At 41.8% G+C, this 23,022-nt stretch overlaps 1 protein-coding gene across 2 annotated transcripts; it reads left to right on the plus strand.

Annotated features, from left to right (window-relative positions):
- Positions 1 to 65: 65 nt before the first annotated feature.
- Src64B (Tyrosine-protein kinase Src64B) lies at positions 66 to 22,529 on the plus strand. Of its 2 annotated transcripts, none has more exons than XM_035882723.2 (7): positions 66 to 452; positions 19,560 to 19,750; positions 19,826 to 20,017; positions 20,232 to 20,442; positions 20,623 to 20,876; positions 20,961 to 21,671; positions 21,760 to 22,529. In XM_035882723.2, exons 2-7 carry the CDS (start codon positions 19,708 to 19,710, stop codon positions 21,972 to 21,974), a joined length of 1,626 nt encoding a protein of 541 aa, XP_035738616.1. In that variant the 5' UTR covers positions 66 to 452; positions 19,560 to 19,707; the 3' UTR covers positions 21,975 to 22,529. The 2 variants fall into 2 exon arrangements, with proteins under 2 accessions (XP_035738616.1, XP_035738617.1); XM_035882724.2 differs by having other exon boundaries at positions 19,826 to 19,957.
- The last annotated feature ends 493 nt before the right edge of the window (positions 22,530 to 23,022 follow it).

Raw genomic sequence — 23,022 nt, forward strand, 5'->3', positions numbered from 1 at the left:
CTGAAGGCGGGAGAAGGAAGTTTAGAGGGGCGAAGGAAGTAAGTGAAATGGCGTCGAGTTGTTGGTAGAGGGGAGAAAGTCGGTAGTATCGTGCCGGCTGCGCAAGAGCAGCCTGCAAAAGGTAGCTTTTCCAATAATGAAGAACCCGTGGTAACTGTCAGTTCGCTCGTGGTACATTTCGTTGATTGTTGTGTGTTGCGCACACGCTCGGTGTGCCTGTGCGTGTGTGCGCGCCGTGTGTTGTTTTTATACGGTGTTTTAGCAGGAAAGACAAGGGTCCGAAACTGACGTAAGAATAAAGAAAAGAAAATGTGATTTGAGAAACACGAGGAATTAACACGCTTTTGTTCTTTCTCCTGGTTCGCGTTTTCGACCGAAAGAGAAAGAGGATTTAATCCAAAAGGAAAACTTTCGTGGTAAACGAAACTACTCGGCTCGTCGCGATAACAAGGGTACGTAAAAACAAACAAAAAAAATTCCTTCGAGAAACGACTAGTTTTCATTATTTTTTCTTTCCTTTCTTTTTATTGTATTTTGTGTTTTGACATTCGCTAAAATACACCTACTTATCTACCTACCTACCTACCTACCTACCTACCTACCTACCTACCTACCTACCTACCTACCTACCTATCTACCTATCTACCTATCTACCTATCTACCTACCGACCGACCGACCGACCGACCGACCGACCGACCGACCGACCAACCAATCAACCAACCAACCACTAATGCCCACCATGATAAACAAACGGAACGCCATTGACCTTAAGCTCGCGAGATTTCCTCGTTGAAGATTCGGGATACGTTTTTAGAATACGTTTTCTCTCTTAAAGATTTAATTTCGCGAAAACTTTTCTCTTTTTGTTTTTTTTTTCTCGCAAGCGTCTCTCTCTCTTTCTCTCTCTCTCTCTCTCTCTCTCTCTCTCTCTCTCTCTCTCTCTCTCTCTCTCTCTCTCTCTCTCTCTCTCTCTCTCTCTCGCACTCTCGTGTCGCTTCGATCTGCGTATCTCCGGTGTGTGTTGCTATCCGCTCGCTAGAAAATACCCCGGGCCTTTCTAGATATATACGTATATACCTTATATATGTATCTGTACTCTATCGGTTATATAGCTGTATACATTTTTCGAAACGATCTTTCGTTATAAAAATTGGCAAAACTTAAACAATAATGGAAGGTACGCGTTACAATGGAAGAAGAATGTAAAAAAGAAAAAAGTTCGCGTAGATTTGTCCCAAGAGATATTCGTTCGTCATTAGCCAGTTATCAAAAAGCACAATATTCGGTAGCAAAGTGTTAGCATTCGAAGTGGCAGTTCGTTCGTTAGGGACGAATTGAGTCAGTCTACAGAGCAGGGCAAAGCAAAAGGACGAAAATGAGGTAGCATTGATTTCGTTTAATTCCGTTCTCGCGTATGCTCTCTGTTTACGATATTTCATTCTTTTTTCATCTTGTCCATCTTGTAGTTTCATTCGATTGTCGATCGACCGATCGATCGATCGATCTCCAAACGACGCAAAAGGACGTCAAGAAAGTTTGCTCAACGAACGATCTCCTAATTATTACGTTAGGTTTCGAGTTTCCTCCGTTAGATCAACGCGATCGTCACAGCTAATCCTAATACTGGATATTCATAGAAATCTCATGTAAACCGTTGTAAATTAATGGCAGAGAAAAGCTTTTCAAATGTTTTTACTTTTAATGAAATTTAGCGATCGCATCGTTACGAATCGATCGAGATCTCGATAGGATCGTCGCTGAGCCGAGAGAGAGAGAGAGAGAGAGAGAGAGAGAGAGAGAGAGAGAGAGAGAGAATATAAAGGGTTAACGTGACTCGGAATCAGGGCAAAGTAGAAGCACGCAACCGGTTGGTCGCGCAAACTTTCCTCGATTGTAAATCCGTCGTTACGTATCTTCTTTGGCATGCGCGCCCATACGCCATAGCATTATAGCGTTACGACGAGCTTTCACCGCACGCGCTCACTTTGCAACGACCGTTATCATTTCGTATGTTATTTATATGTATGACATATAATACATACGTATCTATATACGCTGATGCAACGACAAGAGAAAATATTAAATGCGAAATGAGAGGAATAATTATTTAACGAAGAGCTCATTAGGAAGGACAAATTATTCAATCCCGTTCGTATAGAGATAGAGATTTGAATTTCGCGGCCATCCATCCGTACGATTATGCAAGCTTCGCGTCAATGTCGTTTGTTCGTCAATAATGCCGAGGGTCTTCGCTTGATTTCTCGAGGTGATTAAGGTCAAACGACTTTGCCGATTATGGTATTCACGGCACTGTTGCGCTGAAATTTGAACGTTGCATTTATCGAAAGAAGGAGGAATCGATCGATTAGATCGATTCGCCATCGCAAACCTTTTGCGCGCGCGTCTTATTCATCTTCATTGGTTTCTCCTTTTTTTAAAGACAGCCCGTGGAAAATGTCCAGAGGAAAAAAGGTAAGCTCAAAAAATGAGAAATCTCTACTTTCTTACCTCCAGTTATTCGCCGCAAGACATTCTAACGTTTCTCAGCGATACTTTTAAACGCAGCACTTCTTCCTTCTTCCACTTCCTCCTCCTATCATTTTTCCATTTCTTATTTATGCGACTTCCCTGCGCGCAGTGCCAAACGAGAATTTAGCCGTTTAAATCTTAGGGAAAGATCGTCTTTTGGATTTTCGCCAGTTACGCGTCGAAAGTCTGGATTTACAGCATGACACCGGTTATAACCTCTCTATCCATTCGTCTATCTTTTTCCATTTTTCCCTCCCATTTCGTTCATCATCGTCGGGAGAGAGGCAATTCGGCCCAGTTTGTCTTGTCGCGTTTGCTTTCTCGAATAAGGATAAGGATACAACTTCTCCTTAAAAATCCTAGACGGCGACTTCCTCCTAGAGATTGTAAACGATGAAAATACGATGAGCGGGAACGGTCGGTAGTCTCGTTATACATTTTTCCAACCAACCTCGTAAAACTCGTCTGCGAAGGAAAACTCGAAAGGCGAGTAAAAAGGGAGGAAAGACTTTCATCGAAAGAGGAATAAAAAGAGGAATAAGAAGAAGAAGAAGAAGAAGAACAAGAAGAAGAGAGATCAAAGAAAAAAAATCGCGTCTCGAAGAGCTAGCTTATCGAACGGCTAATTCTCGACTAAGGAATATCGGTGAGGATCTTGGTGAAGAAGGTACTCTTTATTATTCGGTACTAGAGCGACTTTCGGATGATGCGCATCTTTAATAGGCCAAAACTATGTTCCTTCGTTTCGTTCGTTATCACTTTATCCGAAAGATAACAACTTTTTCATTATACTTTTAAACGAATTTCTGTCGATCCTTCTGTCGATGTCGTTTTATCCCTCGAAATCCACGAAGAAAGAAGCGAGTCGAGAAGCGGGTCAAGAAAATCGAAGAAAGCTTTGAAATATTGTAAAAGAAAATCAATTGGCTTTTACTCTCTGTCTTTCCTTCGTAAAGTATCTTCGGAGGTCATTGAACTTTTTCTCGCCCACTTTTTCGGGTGACCTTTGAGAGATCTTTGAGAGAATCACACTTCAGAATCGGTAGGTGTTTTGCCTCTCTCAGATAGACTCTTTATTTTTATATCTTTCTTTCCTTCGTGGCCACGAGTCACTCTCGTTTTCGTTGATCGACTCTCTTCGATGAAAGAGAAGGAAAGAAAAGACAAAAAAGAAAAAAAAAAAAGGAGAAGAAATAGCTTCTCCCTTTTGTTTCTTCGCGAAAAGGAAAAGAAATACGTCCGAGAATTCGTGAGTGAGAGAAAGAAAAAATAGCGGAACGAAAGAAAGAAGCCTTTCTTTTCGCGGGAAAAGTGAAAAGAGAAAAAAAGCAAAAGAAGAAAGTACTCTCGACACTCTCGCTTTCGTCGATCGATATTTTGCTCGCTGTCTCTTTCTCTTTACGTATGTATATTGAATAAATGCGTATATGGCTGTGTCACTCGTCATATTTCGAGTTGCTTCAATATCTTTCCAAAATATAAAAATTCCTTTTTTTTCTGCTTTTTTTTTCGCAGTTTCAACTCAAATTTTCTTCTTCATTTGTCCTACGAGATGTTTCTATGAAAATAAAAAATTCGCAGGCGGATCGTGTAAGATACGCGAATAGTGCATACAGCTTTTCACTTTCATCAATGTGCATTACCCCCTTAAAAAGAAGGAGAAGACAATTATCGATGAACGAATGACAGAGAGAGAGAGAGAGAGAGAGAGAGAGAGAGAGAGAGAGAGAGACAGGTGGATAACAGTCACGACAAACGCAATAATCTCAATGCATTGTTATGATTTTCCTGATTTATTTTTATTTAGGCGATTACTCGCTACTGCATTTTTTTTCGATTCAAAACGATTCTCCTTTAATTCTTAACACGATTAATTAATTCGAAATGTTAGACGTCAGGGGTCGCTCAGTGACACAAAAATAATCCAATGATAAAATGCCCTTTGTTGAATTTCTAGGATGACCGATTATCTCAAAATGTTACAAGTCGATTCCTTCACACGATGACATCATTATAAAATAGTTCAAAGATTCGCTTTACACACAGGTACATATTATGTACATTATATAAAATCTAACTTGATCAACACGGTTAATTGGACACATTGACCTTTAGCTAAACAACCATCCCTTTCTCGATTGTTTGTGGAAAATGGAAAAAGAAAAAAAATATCGCATGGTAATTTAGGGCACAATGGAAATCAAACGGAGGCTTTTTATCTCTCAATCTCTCTCTCTCTCTCTATTTCATATAAATGCTTTCATGCGTACAAAAAATTTTCGATAAAATTCAACATCACTACCCCTTCGCTCTTCAGGGAAGAATATTTTTCAGCGAGCATTGAAGTCTCCCTTTGACGAATGTTCGAACTCTGGCCGAATTTCGTGCCACTTTCCTTGCCACTAGTCCGGGAAAGAGAGACTAGAAAAGAATATATGTGTGTCTATGTGTATACATATATATATATATATATATATATGTATATATGTATATATGTATATGTATATATATGTATATCTGTATGTAAACCGAGAGCGAAGAGGATTACACGCTTCGCTTTTATTTCTTTCTTTTTTTTGCTTCGATTAAAATCGGACACCCCATATGTGATGGGTTGAACAACGAGATTATATATCCAACGATAACCCTCTCTCCCTTTTTCTACGTGGAAGCGAGAGCAAATAGGTTCTTCCAGGTTCATTAACTATATGTACTGCTAGAGAAAACGTTCTCATGCCGCGTGTATGGACGACTCGGTGGGGAACAGGGTTGCCAAGCCGGGGAAGGGTGAGGAAAAATAGGGGAAGGGGACACCCCATCATCGTCGTCGTCGTCGTCGTCGTCGTCGTCGTCGTCGTCGGCGTTGGCGTCGTAGTTGTAGTTGTAGTTGTCGGGGTGGTTGTACTATTGATTTTTTTCGCCCTGTCCCGTTGAATTATCGAGAGTCCGTCTCTTTATGTGGGCGATCCCGCTGGCACATTGTACGCACTCTGACAAAGGCCTAGGAGGGTTCAAGGGAGAGAAAAAGAAAAAGAGAAAGAAAGAAAGGAGAATAATATATGTATAAGTATACGGGTTGCAGTTTAGTTCTAAAAGAGAGAGAGAGAGAGAGAGAGAGAGAGAGAGAGAGGAAGAGAGAAAGTTGATATTCAATCCTGACCGAATGATCGTTCTTTGATCTATGCTCAGACGAGAGCTACTATTAATTTGAGAAAAGCAGGCCTGAACCATGTTGCAAAACAAGCTTAAGAGTTGGCACTGGGGACTGTTCGTCGTAGTCAGCCCAGATTGTTAGACTCGCTCTAAAAGAAACTCTCCCAACACCTACGGTACTTGCTATTCTTCTTGTTCGTTTTCTAACACTTTAAGGGTCGAGCTTAAAACGTTGACTACTACTACTGCAATGTCTGAAAGCTATTTCTTTTTGTGAATATGCAAACTCGATCCGATAAAAGTCGTTCGTTTCTATTATTGTGATTTTATTTAAACGCATTTTAATACAAATCAAAAAGAGAAAAAGAAAGGATAAAATTATTCCTCGATCATATCGACTGACTCTATGGATTACCGGAACATTTGCTGAATCTTCAGCTTATCCCGATAATAATCATCGTTTGCGAGGATCTCGTGAAACCCCGATTATTCGTTGAAAGAGCTAGTTTGTGTTTGGAACCACCCTCATACCTTGCAAGCTACAACCTCGGTGGTAACTAACTAGGATTAGTTACTTGTTAGACAATGTATACCTAAGCTGCCTATATTGCTGAGTACAATGAAACGATCGAACACGAAGGTGTCACGGAATGTCGAATTAATCGAGCGAATCGAGCCTACGTAAGGTGTACGGCACGTAAAATCCTCTCCCCCCCCCCTCTTTCTCTCTGCTCGATGGATTTATGAACGTCGATAAGTAACTCTGATAGTCGGAAAAGTGCAGGAAAAAAAGAAAAAGAAGACCTGTTCTAGGCAGAGTGCACATATACCTACATAGCGATTTAAAAGCCGTCACCAAAAGGGCTGAGATTAAACGTCAAATGGCTATACTCTTATCGCTTATTCGTAGAATCATTCCCGTAGAAGGTGCTTTGTCGTAGACGCGTCACTACAAAATAAATTCGATAAACTGAAAAGATCAAAAAGAAGCGAATGCTTGGGATTTTGCGCTTTTCTGTTTATATCGTCCTCTCCTCCCTCCCCTCGTTTCCATCTCTCTCTTTAATTTCATGGGTAGACTCAGGCAATAATTTCATCGACAATACGATGTTTTCCACGCGAGTCAGCCGGCTTCTTCGATCGGCTCTCGGTAGTGTTAACATCGTCTGTTTTCTACTTCTCTTTTTTCTTCTGCGTTCTACGTACCTCCATCTCTCTGTCTTTTTCTCCTTTCAGTTTTCTTTCGATAATTATTCCATCATTGTTTATTTAAAACTTATACATTTGTATTCGTAACAATAATAGCCAAGAAGAATAAATAGCTCTCCGTTGAACGATAACACGAGCATCTTTTGCTCTTTAAATCTACGTTCTCGTGTTCTCCTTTCGTTACTCGCTCGAAATGCATTACGTCCATGTACTCTACCTCTCTTCTTTATCTTTAGATGGCAAGGAGCAATAATTCGATCGGAGGTAATAACCTCGCCGACAATGGCGAAGCAATGAGGAGAGAGAGAGAGAGAGAGAGAGAGAGAGAGAGAGAGAGAGAGAGAGAGAGAGAGCAAGCGAGCCAGCTGGCCCTCTCCTCGATTTTAACTACCTCTATTCAGCACCTTCCTGCACTCGAGACACGCACGCGAGATGTCGATCTCTCGAAACGTTTAACTTTGTCTTCCATCGTTCTCTTGTTCCACTTTTACTTCAAAACGAAATCGATATAAATTCGATTGTCCAACGAATACTGTTTCTTTTGTTGCCACTATAAATCATTTGTTATTTTTCGAGTCAATTATCGATGACTTTCTCTTCGTTTTTACAAACTAGAATAATTTTTATTAAAAAATGTCTTGGGAGATATATCGCGTCGTTCGTCATGATATGTGTGAGAGAGAAAGAGAAATGAGAAATGTCAGATCGTAGGCGTTTCAAACGAAATATCACGCGAGTGTTCGCATCGACGGCGTTGTTCGTGGTTCGTCGCGCATTACACGAGCCAGCTCGTTCGATTTTTATAGCGAAGTAGCCTACGTTAGTCGTCATTGACGCGATATTATCCCGATATGCGTTCGAGCTTATCCAAGCGTCAGTCTCTTCACGTACGATCGGACTCGGAGGAGTAAACATCGCTCAGAGAATATGTTTCTGTGTGTACGCTTCGTGTATGTATGTATGCGAAACACGGGAAGGATGTGTAAATAAAAAAAGGATCTCGAGCGATTTGGAAACGAGAAAGGATGATGACGACGACGACGACGACGAGAGTAATGGTAAATTCAGCGAGTCTAAAGAAAAATGTGTCAGCGACACGTGTTGCATTTCGATGCAACAGTTTGTGAGAGAGGACTAGCTATCCTAGTAATTAATGAATTAATCAAATACGGATTTCTTGGTATTGATTTAGGGCCTCGGTCCACGATACCAAAGTTATGGTCAGAGGTTCTGGGTCCGAGGATAATACGCCGGATAGGCCGATGGATTATTCATGCGAAGAGTAAACATTGGCGCATCACGCACGTGACTGCACGAACACATGCGCGGGCACGTGAAAGTGGGCCCAACACGTAACTCCTAGGACCCACGGCTGCTGTGGCATCTGGATACCACGTGCTACCACGGCCCTTTTTATATCTCCTCTTTGTATCAAGAAGAAGGAACATGAGTGAGAGAAAGAGACCAGTCGACTGACTTTTAATAGCGTTCGAGTCAGTCAGTCACGGTGGCCCGTCCAAAGACCAGAAAAATGTCTTCGATCTTTCGTAGCACATGTTTCTCGTTTGACGGGGCATGCTCGAAAGATGCCATTCGAGCTAACGTTTATTTCGCACACGTGCCGATCCACGGACTTTTTATTTCTTATTCTTACGAAGGAGACCCTTAAAATCCAATACCACGATTTTCTCGCATTTTCGAAATTCCGTCTTAATATTTGTCCTCTAATGCACCTCCGAGAATTTCTCATTTCGAGTCCTCTCGCGATAGGATGGTTTCTTCTACCGACTTAATCGTTCCCAAGATGCCATAGCGTTGGCAGTTGTATCGGACGATGATTTCTGTAAACTCGACGAGCCGAGAAAAAAGCGTAACGAAATTGAATTCGGACCAGATGCGCAGCTATGTAGATAAATAAGTACACCTACTCGTTGCGCAAGCTCCTTGCGAAAGTTACACCTGTGGCCGTTTAAAAAACAAGCACGGAATCCGCTCGTCGTTCTTTAATTCGATTCTTTTCTCGGCATTTTAATCACACGTATCTACGCGTAGCGTAGCTTTAATTCCAGGCATTCCGTGATTTGAAAAATAACGAAAGGTAACGCCTCGCAAACTCGCTAAACTCGTCTTAAAGTACCACGTCTGCTCTGTGCCGTGCAAGTCATAAAAGGTTAAAAGAGCTCGCCGAGTTGGAATCTCGGGTAAGTTGGTGCTCCTCGTACTAGGCAAATGTATAAAAGGGGGAAGAGCTTTGAGATGGAAATAAAAGGCTCTTTGCGTGGCTTTCGATAAAACTTTTTCGTAGAAACTCGTAATTCTTTTTTTCATTTTTTCAATCTATTCGATCGATCTTCGATCATCGAGATATGTGATTTTTTTCGATTGAAAAAAGAGAAACATACTTTGGTATACTTTCGAAACTAGCACTACATTCCATTTCAGTCTATAGTAATGTAACTCGCCCAACAGACTTTCCATGCGCCTAATTTACAACTATCAAGAGCGTAGCTCGTCCGTATAAAAGAGAGACGAGGAGAAAGGCTGCCGGCAAAAAGCCGAGGCTACCACGTAAAACGCGATTACGGTCAATGCAACATACACTCTTTCTCTCGACAACCTAGACCTTCCGTTTCCGACCGACACACACACACACACACACGCAGCTCTCCGTACATATTTACTCACCCACATATATATGAATTTTATATACAGTCGTCGTCGTTTCTCTTAAAGTTTTTCGAAGAACAGGAAGTAGCGCGTTAAAGTTTGATCGAAAAGATAGGCGTGATAAAAAGAAAAGGGACTCAGTTTGCAACTAAAAGCTTTGCGACATCGTATGTCTTTTTTACCTTGCACTCTCGCGCTATCGATCGATATATTCGAGAGAAAGGTAAATTTTCGCACGGCAACGAGATATATCCGGAAATAGAGACAGGACGTTAATAGATACCGTCTCCTTCCTCTCCCTCTTCCTTTTCCTCCTTTGTATATTCATCGTTTATCGATAAACATTTATTGAATCTTTTTACTCGCATACAATCCACGTTAAAAGAATCCTTCCTTCTTTCGTCATGCACTTGCGTTCGAATTATTACGAAGAAATAATATGCAAAAAGAGGGTCATAGGTCGATCGTGCTGCTCGTATTTGCGAGACGCGTTTTGAAATTCTGCTTATCATTAACACGCGGGCAACCACGGCTCGTCACCGGTCGCGTACTCTGGAACGTTAATGTAACATTACATAGGATAAACGTGAAAATTGATAAATTATTATAATGACGTCCCGAGAAACGAACGAACTATATGACATCGTTTCCACGGGGTCCGACATATCCCAGAATTTCTACTAATAACGCTATCCCAAAACAATATCGAGAAACGTAATTACAGCGGCTTCGTGTTTGTCCCTCATCAAACTCGCGGTTTTCACCCTCCAAGGTTCGGGGAACCTTTCGATCGAATCCTATGGAGTACGGGAACGCAAAATGGTTGGAAAATTATGCTCGAGCCGATAATTATAGGCGAGATAAATCGTCAGTTGTACTTGCGATGATACAAAATCAAAACTCGTATCATCAGTTATTTTCAAAGTTTCTTCTTGGTGTCCAAGTGCCGTTTAAAGATCACACTTAATAAAGATGTATCTCGGTGTGCAAGACGAGAGGAAGAGAGAGAGAGAGAGAGGGGGGGAGGGAGAGAGTCATCTACGAGAGAATGCAAGACCGAAACGAATGTTTGAAAGGCCGCGTTGGCGCTGCTATCAATAGTTTGGTCGTTGGCGAAGTACCTACTTTACTCTCCAGCCTTTTACACGCGTACATACGCAAGCGTAGAAACATACATGGGGTTTAACGGAGGGAGGCTCGCTTCGTTGGGAAAGAAGGAACGCACATACGTTCGAGAGTGCATACTCTTTTGTCGGTCCTTAACTTAGCAAAAGAGACTGAAAAAAATATAAATCTATTAAAACTTAAATTCTTCTCTGATGGATGTTTTAGAATTTCAATGAGATATTAAATATCAATAATTATTAAAACGTATCGTCGACGTAACACATAATAATCAAAATAAGTTTTCCAGTAGCCTAGAAAGTTTGACTCCCGTTTGGCAAGCTGGAGTTACTCAGGAAATTTATGCCTCGTTCAGGCTCGTGAAACAAAGTGCTATAAATTTTCCTTCTCGTCTTGCCGCGAACGAGGGCGCAAAAAGTTCGTACGGGCGAAAACGTTAAGTCGAAAATTATCTTTTTCCTTCTTCTTCCTCGTCTTCGTCTTCTTCTTCGTCCTTTTCTCCTCATCGTGGTTGTCCGAGCACGACCTAATAGCATTTTCGTGATATCGAGCGGCTTTTACCGGGAGCTCACTTAGCGACGGATATGACGTAAAAGGAAAAGGTTACCGACCTTTAAAACACTGTCCAAGTGCTCCAGAAACCTAAAATTTCGTTCAGCTTTTCTTGCTTACTGCTTTTCTCGTCTCGAGTCGTCTCTATCTCGCGTGTTTTCCGATCAATCGACCGAGCTTAGGCGTCCTCGAATAAACCGGAGGGACCATCGAAACCATGCGTCTATTTTTGGGAGGAAGTCGTGCGATTCGAGTTTCTCTCTCTCTCCCCCTCCCCTTTCTCCCCTTTCTTCGGTCCGACTTCTCTTCGTCGTTCGAACTTTGCGACGTATCGTCGTGTAACGTATAGAATAGATATTGGTATATTGGTCGATATACCGATGGGATATATCAGAGTTTAACGATACTTTATATCGTATTACCGTTTAAAATTAAAATTATTCTTTTTTCGTACTATCCTCGAAAACGATTGTAATAATGGCGTTGCCAGAGAATCGGGCAGCAGGGCGTTTTCTGATGGTATCCTATTTTTGGAAGGAATCAACGAGCGTGCCAACACGTCGATCGATCGTCGTAGGATCTCCTGACGGATCATTCTTCTCCGATGCTCTCTGCTCGTCCTGACGCGTCTGCTACCTAGCTACCTACCTACCGCTTCGGATGCATTCGGCACGTATTATCGTCCGAGATAGTCGGAATTATCTCGATATAGAAAAACAAGCAAGTTTTCCCTTTCCCTTCTTGGCACATGAACAGCGAAATAGAATTATATATATATATATATATATATATATTTTGTTAACTTGATTGGAAACACGTCGCTCGACAAAAGTATAATAACAATGGAGATAGGAAACGAGTAGAAAACGATTCGATCGATTGAAACATTTGTTTCTTTTCATTCCTCGATATCGAATTAAAAGAAAGAAAGAACGAACAGAGAGAGAGAGAGAGAGAGAGAGAGAGACAGAGAGAGAGAGAGAGAGAGAGAGAGAGACAGAGAGAGAGAGAGAGAGAGAGAGAGAGAGAGAGAGAAGTGTGGTAGAGAATGAAAACGATGAGTGCTCCCACGAATGAATCGAAAAATTTCATTAAAATCCTTGGACGTGTCCCTTCCCTTGTATATCTCTTTCACTCTTTTTCATAGTCTCGCTACGTGCTCTCTTCCTCTATTTTCTATTTTCTTCCTCTTTTCCTTTCTTTTTCGTTTGGCGTAAGCACGGCATCAAAGCTTTGTCGGCGCGTTGGCCGGAACAACGAGCAGATTCGGAATTAGCACGGGCCAATGGAGAAGAGAGAGAACTCTCGTCGCCGTAGAATGATCGAGCGAGAGAGACAATCCTTCCTTGCCCTTTTCCAGGCGCCGACCAGTCTCTTCTTCCTCCAGGGCCTTTGCACTTTTCTTTCTTTCTTTCTCTCTCTCTCTCTCTCTCTCTCTCTCTCTCTCTCTCTCTCTCTCTCTGTCTCTCTCTCTCTAATTCTCCGTCATTACCACGTTAATCGCTCCCCTTATCGAGGGTGAACCTATCGATCTCGCGCAAACCACGCGGGCTTACGGCTTTAACCCTCGACGATGCACGTTTCTTTCTTCCTTCGAACGAGCCAGACATTATGTGCGCCTCTACTTTTTCTTTGCTCTTTTAAACATAAGAATGAGAGAGAGAGAGAGAGAGAGAGAGAGAGAGAGAGAAAAGCAATAGTATTTGAGCCGTCTCTTTCCGGCGACGATGTGAATCGTCACGTAGAACGGTCTCTCAAAGTTGGACGAGGACGACGATGACTGCGAGAGTTGCCGCGCCATGCCGGACTGCGACGACCGACACCGTGTCACGAAGGAAGTCCCTTATGTACGCGACTCGAATGCTCGATGTGCTCGACGCTCTCCGTACAACTCAACGACGAATAGATAAATACTGAATAAATAAAACAACGAGAAGGTAAACTACGCTAAATATCGTTATGATGTTTACCAACATCGGTGACGCTCGAACAATTCTTGGCTATGGTGTAAAATCATAGGTGCAAAAATGCTTGAAAAATAATTCATTCATCCTATAGAATATTCTTTCGTGCAATAGGTATATAACATTTGATAGCGTATTAAAAACTAATGATATTGTATTCACTAATGAGCTGTGTTAAAAATGAAACCGTCGGGAAATATGCATTTGTAATCGATCGATCGTCGAATCGATACTACCGGAAGAGAGAATTCTTCGTCCTGTCTGTATAGACGTCCTGCGGACAGGCTGCAGACCGTTAAGTCGCTCTCTGAATCCTTAATACTCTTCTCTATTCTCTCTCTCTCTCTCTCTCATCTCAATGATCGTCATGGAATTCTCCAAGGACATGCTCCTCGAAAGAGACGATCGAACTCGATTGTTTTAGATGCGAGAGGTAAAAACAAAAGTTGGGTCTAGTTTCGGGTCAATGACTCGAGGAGAACGAGGCGATGCAAACAAATCTCACGACGACGTTTGGAGTGCTTTCTGCATCGACTAGAAAATACAAGAATCAAAGGTGGAGAGTTTTGTGTTTTTGTTCGTAGACGTAGACGTTCGTCCTCTGTGTTCGCGCGCGCGCGCTTGCCTCGTCTACAACGACGCAAGAGGAGGTCGAGTGACGAGAAAACGCGTTCAAGTAGGTCCTCGTTCCGACCTTTTTACCTTGACGACAAGCGTGCGCGAGCTCGATGAAAATCAGCTCGCGTAAAGAAGCGTGCTAGTGTCAATTTCCTTCAAACTCGTCTCCCTAACGTTTCAACGTGTAAAAAGAATATCGAATGTTCTCGTAAAAGAGACTTTTCTTCGAGTTTTCGTCATCCGTTTTTAGGTCGACGAGTCCTCTCACTTGGATCGTCCCCTGGGAGGGCAAGTTCCTCTCATTGGTTTTTAAGTACGACCAGGTCGACTCTTTTTTTTCTTCTTCATCTTTCTCTACGGTTGCCGTCTTAACGACGTCTATTCTTCGGCCGCCAAGGAGAAATTACGCTACGACACCGAAAACCCGTCGTGCTCCTCATGACTCAGAGACGTCGTTTCGTGACGTAGTCGTGACTCATGACTCCCTTCTCCCTTCTCTCCCTTTTCTCGCCGAATATACACTCGACGATGATGACTGCTTGGTTAGAATCTGCCAGGTATCAGGAGATAGATAGATAGATGGATGGATGGATAGATAGATAGATAGATAGGTAGATAGATAGATAGATAGATAGATAGATAGATAGATAGATAGATAGACAGACAGAGAGAGAGGGAGAGAGAGAGAGAGAGAGAGAAGAAAGGTGAAATGTGCTCGGAGGATCAATGTTCTCTTTCAAACACGCATATATTGTGTGATATTCAACGTCGACGATCGGTTCTTGACACGAAAAGCGTGATAATCGTTTATTATTCTAATTGACCATTATTTTATTGCGAATGAATGTTAAATGTAATATTATAATAGACATTTTTTTCGTTCGCGCGACTCATTCGATCGAACGATTTGCTCCTTTTGCTTGATTTGGTATACGCGCTTACTTATGTATACTTGGAATGCTTTCGGAACGAAGATAACTTCCCGTTAAGTTCACGAATATTCAAGGGGAAACGCAGCTGCGGTTCGTCGCGGCTTCTTTCCGAAAAGGAAAACGATCGTCCATACGGGCGCGAGCATATTATCGCGTATACTTATCTCTCCGAGCTAGCTCTCGTATACAGTAAGTATCTTTGTATGTGCATCGTGTCGCTTGACTCACAGTGTGTACCGCTCGTCCTTCCTCGTAAAATTCAATTTCGGTTTAACATTCTTTTCTCTCTCTCTCTCTCTCTCTCTCTCTCTCTTTCTTTTCACGCGAGCAACCTTCTTAATCGATGAGTTTCTTTCGACGATGTGGAACAAACCAGGAGACCGTAATAGGTAGTTGTTACTAAACGAGGCGTGAAACGATTTCTACTCTCTCGTTTATGCTTATACTCCGAACTCGGGTTAAAAGGAGAAACGATAAATCTCATTATACGCGTTTATATACGAAGAGTAGCGTGAAAAATCTTGAAACGAGAGAGAGAGAGAGAGAGAGAGAGAGAAAGAGATAAGAGGGCGATCGTGTATTAGGTACACAGTGGAACGCTCGAAAGCGTTCGCGAGCTTCGAAGAGATCTTTGACCCTAGTGGGTTTCGAATGACGTCACTTTATGAAGACTCGGGCCCATTCCCGTACTTGGATCCTTGGACCCATTCGCTTCTCAAGCCCTTCTTCTTTCTCGCTGGAATATTTCGACAATTTCTTATTCTTAACTTTTATCGTTGAAATTCGTTTCTTCAATTTTTTTGAAGAAGACAATTCGTTGGGTAAATTGATTGTCTGAATTGATATATACGTTAAGCGAGCTTTCGAGGTTGCAGAATTCTTCCGATAGTTGTTACTTCGATGTAATATTACGACGTGGATATGCAGGACGATCACGAATCGTTTGAATACCGTTAGCAACTCGATACCGATACGCTTCTCTCTTCGGTTAATGCAATTTAAATGTAAAAATAATGAAGTGAACGCAACTGTCTGGTTATTTTCTCTTATCGTTGATAATTACAAGTTATCCAAACGATATCCGTACAGCTTGTAGCATTGGCACGTTTACAGGGGGAAAAAAAAAAGAAGAATATTTCCTTTTCGAAGGATAATTCTATTAGGTATTAAATTTGGTATTCGATCTAGTTATAACGGTAGTTAAATTTATAAATTTTTCTATAAAAAAATGCTCGAATAATTCGACTAGTGTATCGCGCCTGGAGATAGATATCCATTTATAAGTACATAGCTATCGACCGATTATCACGATTCGATCACCATCTAGCGGCGAAAGGTTGAAACTAACTGAAAAAACGAACCCTTGTAAGTGTTTCTTTACGGACATTCCTATTAATACTAATAATATGTATGATAGTAAAATATGTATAATAATAATAATGTAAACGAATTGAAAGATTTAAACATTTTAGATCGACTTTTTATCGAACTTTCTGCATCCTCTTTATCTATTAAAAATTTAATCTATCTTCCAACACATATACATGTCACATGTCGAATTGCACATTTTCAAGCATCGTCGTCCTTTTCTTTTAGCCCCTCGAGCTTTCTTTCTCAATAAATTTTCTTTCCCACGTATCGAGGATATCCCTTTTCTCGATGTTGCCATTGTAATCGTATTGTAATCTTCCTGGCCAATGAATAGCCGAAAGGAAGGCGACCGAAGGAAAGGGCAAAGAAAAGCGACTCGTAGTAGAGTAGCAGTCAGCTACTTCGAGAGAACGACGCATTTGCATTTCTATCGAAGTGCATCCCGAAGTGCCGGCTTCGCCTTGGCGTTGAACACAGTTTCTATCTTTACTCTGAGAAAAAGCTTTCTCTCTTTCTCTCGCTTGAAACGATCCTACCACGTGCAACGACGACACTATTTCCCGCTTTACTTAATTCCCTAAATATCTTACGAATTTACATCCCCTACGATCCCCTCGTTGTTGTCGTCTTCTTGATTTACGAGCAAAAATAAGAAAGTCGGATGATGAGAGAAAGCAATAGAATGTAAAAAAATTTCACGGTGAGAATTATTAATAAACGAAGAGAGAGGAGGAGAGAGAGGGAGAGGGAGAGGGAGAGGGAGAGAGAGAGAGAGAGAGAGAGAGAGAGAGAGAGAGAGAGAGAGAGAGAGAGTAGGCAGAGTCGATATTTTAGGTGCAACGTCGGACTCTTAGAAAACGAGTCCGCGATTTAACGAAAGAACGAATGAACGAATGAACGAACGAGCAGCCATTGGGGTTATTCTGTCGCGCATGAATCCGGAGATACCCCAGCTACGACGAAAATTAGGGGTTGCAAGGAAGGCCTCCCCTCGAGAGACTCGACAGACTGTTTCAGTAGGGGAGACCGAAACGTAATTTGCAACGCCTTCGATGACTCCTACCTCCTAGGCCTTTCTCCGAGTTTCTCAAAGCTCCTCTTACCGCCTTCCGTGAAATTGTATCATAACTTATAGTTGTAGGGCTCGAATCATAATCAAAGGCAGTATTAAATATTAAATCCAATTTTTTATTTTTGGCTACCTTTCCGCCTTAATCATATTTTATGATTACTATAAAGGAAAAAGTTGGGAAGACCTCTTGTTTTTAGTTCTACACTAATAGTCCCTAGATATCAACGAGAGAGAAGGAGAGAGAGAGAGAGATAGGAGGGAGGGGAAGGAACGAATCAGTTTTAGGCAGGCGCGTACCTAAGTACGCCCCTGACTCGCGATAATGTCCAATCGCCCCTAAAGCGCTACCGAATGGATGTAGGTACGATCAGAAAAGGACGAGAATTGCGAGGGAAGGGCGTAGTCACGAAATCAAGCTTTACGTGTCCATTCGAAGAAGCTCATTCTACAATCTTGCCCGACAAATATAACCAGAGCTTTTACCCCTAAGACCTAACATCCGGAAGTGTTTATAAATTTATTTCTTTGATAGATAAGAATTTAATGTAAAAAAGAAAGCATCGTGATACTCTTTATGCCTTCGAGGTACATACTTCATTCCTGTGTAAACGAAGAGAAGCCGATCAAACAAGAATGTTTCTACGGAAACTCTTGCGATATTAATGTTTACACGAGCTTTGCGTCAGCCTTCCTCCCCTACCCATCCTTCTCTCCCCGCCCCCCCCCTCTCTCTCTCTTCCTAAAAAACAGAAAAAATAATAAATATCAGATAGCGTGTTTTGAAAAGAAAAGCAAAAAAGCATCTCTATCTTCTCTCTTTCTCTTTTTTATGGAAAACGAATGAAGCAGCCCTTGGGAAAAACGATCGTTGCTCGAATGGTTCGTTAAAGTGTCGACGGCCGAGCTAGGAAAGAAAATTTTAATTCCTCTTTGTCCATCGTTACGACAAAACGTCGCCATTGTTCGTCACACGAAAGCACCATCGGGATACGGAGTTATATGCAAGAGAGAGAGAGAGAGAGAGAGAGAGAGAGAGAGAGAGAGAGAGAGAGAGAGAGAGAGAGAGAGAGAGAGAGAGAGAGAGCTACTGCGGGAGATATCGACCGACTCGTCCGGCTCGTATATCCGTTCTACGTGATTCCATGTGTGCGCGCGCGTTTGCGAATGTGAGGGTTGATCCTGAAGGTGTTTGTGTCGACCCATACGTACGTACATAACTGTATCCCTACAAGCATAGTTTCTATGGGGGCGGAGGAGGTGGAGCAAGCCATATCCAAATCGACCCTTCAACGTCCTTATTCCGTTCGATATTTCTACGTGTACATATGTACTAACTATAGATATATGCATCCGAGAAAAATCCCTCCAACTGTTTAATTAAAAACTTTCCTCGCGATGCGTCCGGATTTGAGCATCTTCCTACTTCTATATAATCATGTGTCTCCTTTTTTCGCGTTTGCCATACTCGAAATGAATTCTTCTTTTAATTGATATTCATTCGCCTATCTTTCCGTTCGACATCGTCGAATGTTCGTGACCTACCTCTGCGATAACGTGCGATTTATACGAACTACGATTAAAGTAACTTATCACCGAGTATACAGGATAATCCTAAGCTCTCGTTGTAATAACGTTGGAAATTTGCACAAGAAACGTATTCGTAAACCCTTAAGATAGAGTCGAACTCTCTCTTTCTCTCTCTCTCTCTCTCCCCCCCTCTTTCTCGGTATACACGATTTGTTAATTTCAAAGATTTACATAGATTCGTTATCTTTCTCTCTGTTGCACGTTTCAATCGGGAAAACAGTCACAACGCGTTGGCCGTCCTTGTTAATCGGAAACGTCGAAGGCAATTCCACGTTAGAATAATCCCTCGTGTAATTGCATGCTCGACCGTGTTCCGGATCTCTTGGAAAATTAATTAATTGTCTCGGAGGATACGCGTAAAAAGAAAAGGAAAGAAAAGAAAAAAATGAGTTTAACAAAATTTTGTTATCGACGACTCGACGACCATCATTACCGACGAGGTACGAAAGGTTGCCGATTTTCAGGCGCAAACGGTTCCCGGATACACGATATAATTTCTAATTTATTTGTTCGATCTATTTGAGAAAGAAGGATGGAAGGAAATAAAGAAGAAAAAAAAATGAGCCTTTAAGAATTATACGATTATAATAACGATAATGCATTATTATCGAGTCTCGCTATTTTTCACGCTCGACCGAAGTTGAGTGACAACCGTACATTAACATGCGCGACCTGCATCCTGCGATCGACCTCCATTGCGATTCCACGCGATACAGAGACGATCGGCGGTGGAATGACGATAATCGTATCTGTGATTCGTTTCTTTTTTCCTATCGTAGGTACGCACGCACGCACGCACGCACAGGATGGACAGGTGGAGGAGGATTATTTGAAAAGACGAAGAAATGAAGACATTTCACGGGAATCCTGATGAGATTCGAATGTTCTAACGATTGAGACGGAAGAACGTCAGGAACGTGAAGCAAAATGGGCAAGTGTTGTAGCAAACGACAGGAGCCTCAACCAATCGGTAAGTTTCAACGGGATGAAGAAGAATTCGATCCCGATTAAAAGACGAAGTATCTTATTTTCCATACGTTTGCAGGGTATACGAAAGCAGAAACGGGATTGAGCTCAAAACATAGCAATGGTGGTTCCTTGGACCGATACACAGCCGATCCAAACCAGAGAGGCGTACAAGCCAGGGCGGATATTATCCGTCCGAGGCCAACACCTTGTAAGCTACAGATACAGCATCATCCACGTAAAACAAGCTCGCCTGTCGTTACGCCTGCATGTGTGTATTATTTTATGTTATCATCTTGATTTATCTTTGATCGTAGATCGAATTAGTGGTCCTTCTCCTTTCTTCTTTTCTTTTTCTTTTCTCTTTTTTTTCCACCTTTTCCCTTTTCTTTTCATTCAAAACTTTGTCCTGCTAATGGCAATCGTTGCTCTCCAGTAAGGTGCTTCAAAGGTATTTCATCAAGTACAATCATTGTTTTTAATAGCTCACTCCCAACGAGCAAACAAAATCGTCGTGGCTCTGTACAATTATACGGCTCGTGAGAGCACCGATGTGAGCTTCGTCAAGGGCGACAGAATGGAAGTTTTGGATGATTCCGAGCCGGACTGGTGGAAGGTTTTACACCTGACGACCCTGCAGGAAGGTCTAATCCCGTGGAATTTCGTAGCGGTCGAACGTTCCGTCGAAAGCGAAGAGTGCGTGTCGGACAATTTCATTTTTTTCGAAATTTTTTCTTAGAATCCAAAGATACGAGACGAACGAAAAATTTAATATTCTCTCTTTCTCTCTCTCTCTCTCTCTCTCTCTCTCTCTCTATATATATATATATATATATATATATATATATGTATATATATATATATCGTCGTTTGCAGTTGGTTCTTCGAGAACGTCTCGCGCAAGGAAGCAGGAAAGTTGTTGCTGGTCGATGAAAATCCACGCGGCACATTTTTGGTAAGACCAAGCGAGCACAATCCAAGGGGTTACAGTCTGTCGGTAAAGGATTGGGAAGAGGGCAGGGGTCATCACGTGAAACACTATAAGATCAAACCTTTAGACAATGGCGGCTTCTTTATCGCCACGAATCAGACATTCCCAACCTTGCCAGCTCTCGTTATGGCGTACAGCAGTGAGTATATACCTCTTAAAGTAAAATTTCTCGCGATCAACGAGGCGATTAAAAAGTCAACTTGATTGTTTTTCCATATGTTAGAAAACGCGTTAGGCCTCTGTCACGTTTTATCGAAGCCCTGTCCGAAGCCCCAGCCGGACATGTGGGATCTCGGGCCAGAATTGCGTGACAAATGGGAGATCAACAGGAACGAGATACAGCTGATAAGAAAATTGGGACACGGTAACTTTGGTGAGGTTTATTACGGCAAATGGCGGAATAAAATCGAAGTGGCGGTGAAGACGCTTCGTCCGGGTACCATGTCGACTGAGGCATTCCTTCAAGAAGCCGCGATAATGAAACAATTTCGGCACCGGCATTTGGTCGCCTTATACGCGGTCTGCTCGAAAGAGGAACCAATTTACATCGTCCAAGAGTACATGTGTAACGGGAGCCTCTTGGACTTTTTACGTACCGGTGACGGCAAGTATATGCAATTCGAGGACTTGATTTATATCGCTGCCCAGGTTGCCTCCGGCATGGAACACCTCGAGAGCAAACAGTTGATACACAGAGATTTAGCTGCTAGGAACGTTCTCATAGGCGAGAAGAATAAAGCGAAGATTTGCGACTTTGGCCTCGCTAGAGTGATCGAGGACGACGAATACTGTCCTAAACAGGGAAGTAGGTTCCCGGTTAAGTGGACCGCTCCCGAAGCCATCGTTTACGGAAGGTTCAGCATCAAGAGCGACGTTTGGTCCTATGGTATTTTACTAATGGAGTTATTCACTTACGGACAAGTTCCTTATCCCGGTAAGTGCAATTCAGATGCAACTCTTCTTATCTCTTCATAACATCTCATATTTTGATAAACGATAAAAGCAACACTTCTCTCCCTCAGGTATGCACGGCCGAGAAGTGATCGAGCAAGTCGACAAAGGTTACCGTATGCCCAAACCACTGAACCATCCGCTGCCGGACAGTATATATCGATTAATGTTACAGTGCTGGGACGCCAGTCCCGAGAAACGGCCCACCTTTGAGTTCCTTAATCATTATTTCGAGTCGTTTAACGTCACTAGTGAAATACCTTATCTCGAGCCACCGACGGACTGATACACAGCCCACATGCAGAGTCACATGGTGCCGCATGGTCATTTTCATCCAGCGCACATCAACTGTGCCATGGAATTTTACGGTATTTATTGCTAAAGAATAAAACGCAAAAACGGCGATAACCAAGTGGGATCGTTATTGTTGACGATGACGTCAGAGAATTGAGAAAAACCATTAATCGAAATCCGTTACTGACGAAGAAAACCAATGAAAAAATAGTAAAGACAAATGTGCGACTTGTTTCTTGACGCAATAGGTATGAATTATGGCGATTTTATAAACACGCGCGACTATTCTTTACGATAGAAATACTCTCTCTCGATGACGGAAAACCTTGTGTGCCATGAACTTTATCAATCTTATAGGTATTACTTATCAGGTTAACGCGAAAGGTAAGAACTTTCCGATATTCTTCTGACCAATCGTGAATAACTGCCGAAAAATCTTTCGACGTCTTACGTAGGAGGATAATGAAGGAAAAAAGTAAAATGAAAAAAAAAAAAAAAAAAAGAAAAAAGATATAAAGAAGGAAACGACTATCTAAAAAGTACCAAATTCAATTAAGCTTCGTGACCAATTGTGAATAACTGCCGGATTTTTGAATCTCATGTGTTATCCCGACTGAAATGAAAGAAAGATATAAAATTTGTCTAATGCGTGTGCGTGTGCGTGTGCGTGTGCGTGTGCGTGCGTGCGTGTGTGTGTGTGTGTGCGTGGCGTACGCGCGCGCATTTGTATGTATGTGTATATATATATATATATATATATATATACACACATCTTATATAAAATCCTGAATGAATCGTTGATTACAAGTTTTCACAATTTTGAGAAATATTAAGTGAACGATGTTTGATCGAAATATTACTATTAATTAAGGTGTGTAGAGCAGTAGCGTTGATACGAATTGAAAGGTAGTATAGATAGTATTTAAAAGTCATAGATGATATAATCATATTTTAGACCGTTAGATTATTGTCGATTACGAAGGGACAAAGAGAGAGATAACGATACGTAATAATTTTTGTCATTGATCTCCGATCATAGT

Source organism: Vespa mandarinia, chromosome 12, assembly GCF_050613455.1.
Source record: "Vespa mandarinia isolate Hongniang chromosome 12, ASM5061345v1, whole genome shotgun sequence".
NCBI lineage: Eukaryota > Metazoa > Arthropoda > Insecta > Hymenoptera > Vespidae > Vespa > Vespa mandarinia.